The sequence below is a fragment of the Mobula birostris genome, chromosome 1, assembly GCF_030028105.1.
Source record: "Mobula birostris isolate sMobBir1 chromosome 1, sMobBir1.hap1, whole genome shotgun sequence".
Taxonomy (NCBI): Eukaryota; Metazoa; Chordata; class Chondrichthyes; order Myliobatiformes; family Myliobatidae; genus Mobula; species Mobula birostris.
In genome coordinates this window covers 150828756-150839606 of record NC_092370.1, presented here as the reverse complement: position 1 = coordinate 150839606, position 10851 = coordinate 150828756, and the positions used below count along the sequence as shown (strand labels likewise).

The 10851-nt window shown below is 43.2% G+C and overlaps 1 protein-coding gene across 4 annotated transcripts in view; it reads left to right on the top strand.

Annotated features, from left to right (window-relative positions):
- Positions 1-6981: 6981 nt before the first annotated feature.
- The window catches only part of cdan1 (codanin 1), a 176309-nt gene continuing 172439 nt past the window's right edge, over positions 6982-10851 (top strand). For all 4 annotated transcript variants that reach the window (XM_072263937.1, XM_072263928.1, XM_072263957.1 and 1 more), the window contains exons 1-2: positions 6982-7057; positions 7572-8239. In XM_072263937.1, coding sequence (XP_072120038.1) covers positions 6983-7057; positions 7572-8239 — 743 coding nt within the window. In that variant the 5' untranslated portion in view covers position 6982. The remainder of the gene's footprint in view (positions 7058-7571; positions 8240-10851) is intronic.

The window sequence follows — 10851 nt, the reverse complement described above, 5'->3', positions numbered from 1 at the left end:
CTCTGAATGGAGGTGAAGAAAGAGGTGTATCGAGAGGTGTAGCACTTAGGCTGCTTGTAGGGAAAAATGCCTGGAGTGGGAAGAGACAGATGGACAAAGGAATCACAGATCCCTGCAGAAAACGGAAGGAAGGTAAAGGTAGGTTTGGTGGTGGCATTCCTTTGGAGATGGTGGAAGTTGCAGAAGATGATGGAGGTTAGGTAAGGACAAGAGGGATCTCTATCACTATTAAGACGGCAGGAAGATGGGGTGAATACGAATATTTAGGGAATGGAGGAAATGCGGGTGAGGGCAAAATCTTTGATGTCTTGAATGGAAAACTGCATCCTGGGAACAAATGCGGCGGAGGCGAGGAAACTGAGAAAAGGAACTAGCATTTTTACAGCAGATAGTGTGGGACAAGGCATAGTCAAGATAACTGTAAAACCTCTATCCTTTGTCCTCAGCTATGTATAGTCAGTAAACCTGGATATGTTATACTTGGGCCTCTCATCCAAATATTTGATATAACTTGTACTAAGCAGGATTTTAGCACAGTCCCTCTAGTATCTCATGGTTCAGATCCTCTTAACCTGAAAATGGCCGTTTTATTCCAACTGTGGTGGAATCTAGTAATTTATCATACCACAGTACTAGATGTTAGTTTGATAATCTCTTGTGTAGCACCTTTATGAAGTTGTTCTGAAAATCCAAATACACCACACCATTGATTTGTCTTTTCCTGTTCTGTTAATTACAACCTCAATAAAAGTAACTTCTGCTCAATATAATTTTCAATTCATAAATGTATATTGACCCTGCTCATACTATTTTCTATGTAGGATTTCTCCAACCAATTTGCAGTTCCTTTTCTTTTGGTTGCATCCTCTTTAAAAAAGAAAAAAAAAAAAGTGTGTTATGCCTGCTGCCTTCCAATGTATGAGACCTAATTTAGAATGTGTAATTTTGTAAAACACCCACCATGCATCTATTATTTCTGAATCAACCTCTTTCACAGCTTTAACATGCAGATGATCAGGTCCTGGGCATTCATTGACCCTCAAATCCATTACTTCTAAATCTGATTATTTATAAATGCTTATATCTTTGAGCTCCTCATTCAACTTAGATTTGTAGTTATAAACCCAGCTTTTTTGCATAATTTTCTATTGTGATCACTGCTTAAATCAAATACATCGTTCTCATTATGCAACATGATCTAAAATAGCCTCTTCCCTCATTCTCCACTCTTACTGGTAATTTACTTGGTCTAATCTAGATATAGATTGAAGAACCCTATAAATATTCTGTTACCTTTGTTACATGCACCTCTAATTTTTAATTTCATACTCTATCCTGGACTACCAGTACTGTTTGTTGAGCCAGCCAACAATTCTCACCCATGCATTCTGTCTTGTGCTGATTCTACATGTTGAACTGGAATCTGAAATTGGTCCTATGGACTGTCATTATCTTTTTTAATATTATCAAGCTTACCAAGCTTCCTTTTCCAATTTTTTAAAGTGTCATAGAACATTTAATTCTCAAGCTTGGAGACTACAACTACATTTTTATAATGGCTATTAGATTGTAAATATTAATTTCCATTTATGCTGTTACGAAATCTGTCCTTTTCCCTACCCCAACTTCAAAGGTCCTCTGTTTCACAGCAGTCAATTAGTTCATCCTTTAGCAGACCGTCCTCATCCAGGTAGGCTCAAGGACACAAACGAGGGCTGAGGCTCCTCCAATGCCACCTTCAGAATCCCTGGACTTGCAGCTCACTAGAGCAATTCCACAAATTTAGTCTAAAGCTTGTTCATATACCCAGTGTCAGAATTTTTCTGCTTTTTTTTTCTACCGGAGATCTAAAAGTGAAATGATTGATTAACTTGACAAGTTTGTGCTACCTTTTCTGTTATAGAGACAGCACCAAAACAAGTCATATGTTCCATATGTACATGCTGAACCTCTTCTTAGTTCCATTGACCCACACCTGGAACAGAGCCATCCACACCCCTTTCATCTATGTACTTAACCAAATTTTTCTTACATGTTGAAATTGAACCCATATCCACCACTTTCACTGGCAGCTCATTCTGCACTTTTCACCATTCTCTGAGTAAAGATGGTTTCCTTAGCCCTTCAGCCTCCCCTTAAATATTTAACCTTTCACCCTTAGTCTATGACCTCGAGTTCTCGACTCACCCAACCTCAGTGGAAAAAGCCTGTTTGTATTTTCCCCATCTCTTGCAAGACCATGGGTCTACGCCTGGAAAGTCTTCACTCTCCAGGGCGCAGGCCTGGGCAAGTTTGTATGGAAGACTGGCAGTTGCCCATGCTGCAATTCTCTCCTCTCCATGACACTGATGTTGTCCAAGGGAAGGGCAAGGGCCAATACAGCCTTGCTCAAGGACACAACATACTGCCTCGGCTGGGACTCGAAAACATGACCTTCAGATCGCTAGTCGAATGCCTTAACCACTTGGCTATGTGCCCACTTTCCCTATCTATATCCCTCATAATTTTGTGTACCTCTATTAAGTATCCCCTCATTCTCTTAAGCTCCACAAAATAAAGTCCTAACCGATTCAACCTTATAACTCGGGTCCTAAAGCTTGGCAACATCCTTGTATATCTTCTCTGTAATCTTTCAATCTTACTGATATTTCTTCAACATTATCACAGTACTCCAAATAAGACCTCACCAATGTCTTGTACAGCTATAACATAACATCCCAACTCATGGACTCAATATTTTGATTTATGAAAGCCAATATACCAAAAGCTCTCTTTATGAAACTTTCAACCTGTTTCTGCCACTTTAAAGGAATTATGGATCTATATTCCAAGATCTCTGTGTTCTACCACACTCCTCAGTGCCCTCTGTTCACTGTGCAAGTCGTACCCTGGTTGTCCTTTCAAAGTGCAACACCTGACACTTTTCTGCATTTAATTCCATCCACCATTTTCAGCCCATTTCTCCAGTTGATCCAGATCCTGTTGCAAGCTTTGATATCCTTCCTTGCTGTCCACTACACCCCCAATCTTGATGTCATGAGATCCAATCTTGAATCTCGCCCCAGTCTAAGAGGATATCTTATCAGGTCCTGTGTGAATGGAATACTGTTAGAGTGGAGAGCCTGAGGCTTTGGTTCAAGAGACTAAGGCAAGTTTCTGGTAAGTTAGTTTCTTTCCATCTCTCCTTATTGCACAACTACAACAATGTGAATTCCAGGGAGGACAGTCAAAAGCTCCTCTTGTGGGATGTGGGAAGACTGGTGACTACATTTGCAGCTGCAGCTTTTTATAGGCCACATTATGGAATCAGAACTGGATAAACTCTAGATTGCTCTGGGGGCTGAGGGGTTGATTGACAAGAGATAGTTACATCTAAGATACACAGCACAGGTAACTGGGTGACAGGAGAGAGAAAAGGGAAAGGCGATAGGCAGCTAGTGCAGAGTACATGGTGGGAATAATGTTCTGAGTTACCTCTATTTCAATGCAAGGAGTGTTATAGGTAAGGCGGGTGATCTCAGAACATAGATCAACATGTGGAATTATGACATTGTAGCCATTAGTGAAACTTTGTTGCAGAAAGGAGAGGACTGGCAGCTCAATGCACTCCTGCAATGGTTGCTTTAGATGTGATAGAGGGGGAGATATTAAAAGGTGAAAAGGCAGCAGTAGTAGTCAGGGAAACTGTTCAGACAGAACAGACTGTAGAGTTTGTCTACTGAGGCTATAAAGGTGGAGGAAGAAAGGGATAATCCCATAGATGAAAAATCTGCAGATGCTGAAAATCCAAGCAACATACACGAAATGCTGGAGGAACTCAGCAGGTCAGGCAGCATCTATGGAAAAGAATAAACAGTTGATGGTTTTGTCTGAGGCCCTCTGCCTGACCTGCTGAGTTCCTCCAACATTTTGTGTGTGTTGCTTGGATAGTCATATTAATAGGATTATATTATAGACTACCCAGTAGTCAGTAGGATTTAGAGGAGCAAATCTCTAGAGAAATTAGCAGATAGTTGCAAGAAAAATAAGGATGTGGTGATAGGTGGTTTTAACTTTCCACATATTGACTGGGATTCTCATATTGCAAAAGAACTGGATGGATCTCCTATTAGAAAGATAGATATTTGACTTGAAGTATTAATCAACCTTATTGCATGGGGAAAGTACTATTTTTGAGTTTGTTTGGCTTGGCGTGGATGCTACGTAGCCTTGTCTTTGATGGGAGTGGGAGGATGGATATGCATAGTTCAGCTCTCTTTCACCTCATCAGAAAGAAAAGGTCTTCTGACTGTATAGAATGTGTTCTGGGATCCTGTGAGTTTGTGTGAGATGTGCACTCCCTGTGCTACACATGAGACTGCTTACCAAGTAAAGGCATCCGTTAGTCTTGCGAGACCATGGATCTGCGCCTGGAAAGTCTTCACTCTCCAGGGCACAGGTCTGGGCAAGGTTGTATGGAGGACCAGCTGTTGCCCATGCTGCAAGTCTCCCCTCTCCACGACACCAATGTTGTCCAAGGGAAGGGCATTAGGACCCATACAGCTTGGCACCAGTGTCATCGCAGAGCAATGTGTGATTAAGTGCCTTGATCAAGGACTCAACATGTTCCCTCGGCTGGGACTCGAACTCACGACCTTCAGGTCACTAGTCCAATGCCTTAACCACTTGGCCACATGCCCGCGAGTGGGAATATTATCTGGTTGGCTGCCAGTGACTAGTGGTGTTTCCCAGGGGTTGGTGTTGGGAGTGCTTCTTTTTATGCTGTGTATAAATGATTTACAATGTAGATGTTGGAAGTCTAAAGCAATACCCACAAAATAGTCATAGTCATACTTTATTGATCGCAGGGGAAATTGGTTTTTGTTACAGTTGCACCATAAATAATTAAATAGTAATAAATCCATAAATAGTTAAATAGTTATATGTAAATTATGCCAGGAAATAAGTCCAGGACCAGCCTATTGGCTCAGGGTGTCTGACACCCCCCCCCGACCAAAGAAGGAGTTGTAAAGTTTGATGGCCACAGGCAGGAATGACTTCATATGACGCTCTGTGCTGCATCTCAGTGGAATGAGTCTCTGGCTGAATGTACTCCTGTGCCCAACCAGTACATTATGTAGTGGATGGGAGACATTGTCCAATATGGCATGCAACTTGGACAGCATCCTCTTTTCAGACACCACCGTCAGAGAGTTCAGTTCCCTCCCCACAAAATCACTGGCCTTACGTATGAGTTTGTTGATTCTGCTTGGTGTCTGCCACCCTCAGCCTGCTGCCCCAGCACACAAGAGCAAACATGATCGCACTGGCCACCACGGACTCGTAGAACATCCTCAGCATCGTCCGGCAGATGTTAAAGGACCTCAGTCTCCTCAGTAAATAGAGATGGCTCTGACCCTTCTTGTAGACAGTCTCAGTGTTCTTTGACCAGTCTGGTTTATTGTAAATTCGTATCCCCAGGTAGTTGTAATCCTCCACCATGTCCACACTGACCCCCTGGATGGAAACAGGGGTCACCGGTACCTTAGCTCTCCTCAGGTCTACCACCAGCTCCTTAGTCTGGAGCTGGAGGTAGACCTGAGGAGAGCTAAGGTACCGAAATACTGGAGGAACAGGAAAATACAGGCCATGCAGCATCTATGGAAAAGAGTAAACAGTTGACATTTCAGGCTAAGACCCTTCTTCAGGGCAAGAAAGGAAAATGAGAAGTCAGAGTAAGAAGATAGGGGGGAGGAAGAAGTACAAGGTAGCAGATGATAGGTAAGCTGGGAGTGGGGGAGGGGTGAAGAAGAGAACTGGGCAGTTAATTGGAGGAAGAGATAAAGGACTGGAGAAGGTAATCTGATGGGAGAGGACAGAAGATCATGGAAGATAAGGGAGAGGTGATGGGCAGGTAAGATGATAAAGTGAGAGAGGGAAATAGGAGTGGGGATCGGGCAATTACTGTAAGTTCAAGTAATAGATGTCCATGCTGTTAGGTTGGAGGCTACCCAGATGGATATAAGGTTTTGCTCCTTCAACCTGAGTGTGGCCTCATTGTGACAGTAGAGTAGGCCATGGACTGACATGTTGGAATGGAAAGTAGAATTGAAATTGGTGGCCACTGGGTGATTCTGCTTTTTGTGGTGGTTGGACCGAAGTTGCTCGATGAAGCGGTCTCCCAATCTCTGTCAGGTCTGATATATAGGAGGCCACACTCAGAGCACCAGATACAGTAGATGCCCAAAAATCAGGACATCTTGGTAGCCACCCATTTCAAATCTACTTCCCATTCCAACATCTCAGTCCACTGCCATGAGGCCACTCTCAGGTTGGAGCAGCAACACACAATATTCTTTCTGGATGGCATGAACATTGACTTCTTGAACTTTTGGTAATTGTCCCCTATTCACCATTCCCAATTCATGTTGCCCTCTTTCACCTTATTTCCTCACCCCCCCCCCCCCCCACCACCACTTTCTTTATCTGATTTTTCTTGCTTTCCAATCCTGATTAAGGGGCTCGGCTTGAAACGTCGACTGTTTATTCTTTTCTATTGATGCTGTCTGGTCTACTGAATTCCTCCTGCATTTTGTGTGTGTTGTTTTTAATTCAAGAATAGATGGGTTATATTGGATGTAATTACATCGATAGAAATCTGGCTCAGGATTCATACGATATAAAGAGAAAAACTGTTGTCGTTCGCAGATGGGTCAAGACCTAGTGCACGTAAAAAGACGAAAATTGGCAAAAGAACTAAAAGTGATATTAAAGAAACTGCTTTTGTTGGGGCCTGGAGTACAGAGGGAGAGGCGAGCTGACGGGTTGGAGAGGAGGGAAGAGGTGGAACTAGTTCGCTTGAGAGGGAGGGAGCCAGTACAACGACTTCACTGCGGCCACAGGGACGTCACTCGGACGGGGGTGGGCGGAGGAAGAGACGGCGCGGTCACGTGCCAGCCGTCCGGCCGGCCGCGCGCTTAGGGACAGCGCGCTTGCGCGGGTGATGGCGGCGGTGTTGGAGCTGCTGTTGAGCGGCGAGCTGGCGGCGGCTGAGGCGCTGCTGTGGCTGCAAGTCCAGGTAAAGGAGGCAGGTGGCCTCACGTAGAGACCGCCCTTTACCTTCCTGCCGTCCGGCTGAGTCTGAAAGAGGGGCAGGAGAGAAAAGGGTAGCAGCTGGGCCCCGCTTTCCCACTCTCCTTTCCCTACCACCTAGACTTCACCATCTCCCCCCAGAGTCCCGCTGAAGGGTTTCAGTCCGAAACGTCAACTGTACTTTTATGCTGCCTGGCCTGCTGAGTTCGTTGTTTCCAGCATCTGCAGATTTTCTTTTGTTTGTGGTTTGATTACCCTACTCTTCTACTGGTATTATCTCTCGCCCCTAGGCTTCTCCTCCCCCGACCGTGGTCCCGCCACCCTAAGATACCCATCGACTCCCTCCCTCCTCATCCACTCTCCCTGTCAGATCTCTCCCTACCCCTCGAATATACATGTACCTTAGGACATGATTGTTGAATGTGCTTTCAAAAAGGCGCCTTCATCTTGCCTGTCAGCTTCGACATTTACTGAAACTTTTTTATCTTACATTTTAACAGGATGGTGAATTGAATGACAAGCTTTTGGCATATAATTCCCTGAGGAAAAACTTTGTACCCTTTCTTCTAAATTTTTTAAGAGAACAGACAAACCAGCTGATACCAAATGGGCCACCTACTCCTGGAAAGACGTCCTCTGTCAAGGGGCAGAAACCGGCTCAGAACAGGGATGAGAGCATTCAGCCAGTAAGGATTAGCAATTCGCAGACCTCAAGAGGGACTAAAACACAGTTGTTCCCAGACACACCAAATAGTTCCTTTAATTCAAATGCTTCCTTCCAGTCTCCTTCGTGCAGTGGCTCCTCATTTTTCTCGAAGTCCAGTAGTGATGTGAACGGTGCAATTTCCCCCATTAGTCCTCCTGACCTCAGCAATAGTACCCCATTGCGCTATGGAGAGCGACGATTAACTCAAAGAGCCAGCCTTGGGCAATTCATCGTTCAGAGTCCTGAAAACCAGTTTCAGCGACGTGCTAGGAAGAAGAATTTCATAGCTGCTGGTCGCCAAGGAGCCAAGGACTTGGGAAGAAGCCCAACTGACGAGGATGTTGTGCAGTGGAATGCTAACAAGACGCACGTGGAGGCTGTCAGCACCCCTTGTCCTGAAGCTCAGCTAAATATACACAACCTGGAAGAGTTTCCACCTGTGGGTGCAACTGCTCTTGGAAGGTAAATGTGCTTTAGTATGAATAACTTAATTCACAGTTCAATTAATATTAGTAGGGCATCTTATTCTTTGAACATGCTTTTTCATTCATCAAAATCATAACTCTTCCACTTTAACATCATTTCCCTGCAAAATCCCTACATCTTTTGATTTCCCTCAAAGTCTAGAAATTTCTGTTATGAACAAAGTCAGTGACTGAACCTCAACAGCCCTTCCAGGTTAGAGAATTCACCACCACTTGCGTAAAGAAATTTCTCCTCATTTGAGTCATAGAGTGATTGAGTTATAGAGAGATGCAGTAGGGAAACAGGGACTTTGGCCCAACAAGTCTGTGCTGATCACCAAATAACGATGTACATTAATCCACTTTATTCTCACATCCTCCTCAACTCCCCTCAGATTATTCCACCCATTAAGTGGCAATTTACAGTGGCCAGTTAACTGACCAGCCTGTGTGACGTTAGGATATGGGAGAAAACAAGGTATCCACACAGACGGCACTGATCTGGATCAAATGTGGGTCACGAGCTGAGAGGTTGCAGCTCTATAACCTGCAACACTACTGATGCATGTAGCTAAATGTCTTAAATGGGTCACCTCTTATTCTGAGACTCTCTACTCAGCCAGCTGGGATGCCCTTGTGTTCACCCTGTTAAGGCGTGAAAGAATATTATGAGTTACTATGATCTCACTTGCTTCCAAACTCTGGAATCAGTGTCTCATGGTGAACCAGTCTAGTGAATCTTCACTGTGTTCCTTGTATGACAAAAGAGCAAAACTATGTATGATATTCTAGATGCAGCCTCATCAATAATGTATATAATTGTAGTTAGTCTAAAGCACTCATCTTGTATTAAAGGCAGGCATACCATTCCTTCCTGATAATTTACTATGCATGCATTGTGTGCGTGGTCACCCAGGTTCCTATCAGCTTCAATGCATGTCAAAATTTTGAACAGCAACTCTGCTTTTCTGTTTTATGTACTAAAGTGGATAACTTCATATTTATTCACTTAGTATTACACCTGTTGCGTCCTTCCCCACTTACCCAACTTTTCTATTTTCCCTCAAAGCCTTTTTGCATTCACACTTGGTTTAGTATCACGAAAAAAAACCTGGAAATGTGACATTTAGACTTGGCTAACTTGACAATGGAATCTCTTCACCCTTTTGCTTGAATTGTCAGCTGTGGTCCAGCAATAGCTGTCTTGCCTGTGGGTCAGGAGATTTGGTGCAAGTCCATCCCAGAAACTGGAACAAGAAGGCAAACTGACATTCTACTGCTGCACTGTTGTAGATTCAGTCTTGGATATGGAACCTTTAGAGAACATTGTCTTGCTACTTCATATATCAAGTTCTTCTATGATTTTAATTAAGGTGGTGGACTTCCCCTGATGCCCAAGGGAATACTTACCCACAACCTGATATAATTTAAAAAATCTGGCTCTTGTTTGAAAAATGCATGAACTCTGACTCTGACATGTTTTGCTGGTGACAAAGTGAGGCAATGGAGGACTGTAAATGTGGTTCTATTTTTGAAGAATGGGGCAAAGAAAAGCCTGGCATTTACAGACCTACGATGAGTTTAGGGAAGCTCTTGGTATAAATTCCGAGGATCAGAGGCGGTGCCTTGGAAAGGCAGAGACTGACCAGAAATAACCAGTGTGTCTTTGTCAAGGGCAGACTTTGTTTCATCAATTTGAATTTTTTTTACAAAGTACAGTAGATTCCAGTTAATTTGAACACACCAGGACTAGTACATTTTGGCCCAATTAAGTGGCTGCCTCATTTAACTGAAGTTACATGGAAATGGATAAAAAGGTATCAAAGAGACAAATTGCTGTTAAACTGAGTAACAGTTATCTATTTAAATGAACTAGAGCAAATAAGAACACCACCAATGTTAATACAGCACTATAAAACGGTATTAGTTCCATGAACACTGCCTCACTACATTTTTTCCCATATATACTCATATACACACACACACACACACACACACACACACACACACACACACGACCTCTTTGGGGGCTTTTGCTATTGCTTGCATGGTCGGAGGGGGTTGATGCTTTTCCTGGAGCAAGTGGTGGGAGAGTCGGAGAGTCGGGTGGAGGGAGGGCTTTGGGGTTTTGATGTTTCTATCATTCTGTCATTAATTCTTTGGTGTTATGGATGTCTGTGAAGAGTAAGAATTTCAGGTTGTATACTATACACACTCTCTGATATTAAATTGAATCATTTGAACCATTTTCTTACTGTAACTTACAGTTATGTATTACAATGTACTGCTGCTGCATAATAACAAATTTCATCATATGCTCATGATGTTAAACTTGTTTCTGATTTTGATGGCTATTGACAGAGGAATTCACCCAGTGTATACTGTTGTGTTCTTTTGATTGAATGTAAGTGAACAAAGTCAGTGCAGACACCTAGTGCAGATAATGAATTGCATTCATACAATGCCTTCAATGGTTGCATTGTTGAGATCTTCATTCTCATTGTAACATTCATGATGATTGTCAATACCTTCAAATTCTTGCAACACACATAAAAGTTGCTGGTCACCAGCAACTTTTATGTGTGTTGCTTGAATTTCCAGCATCTGCAG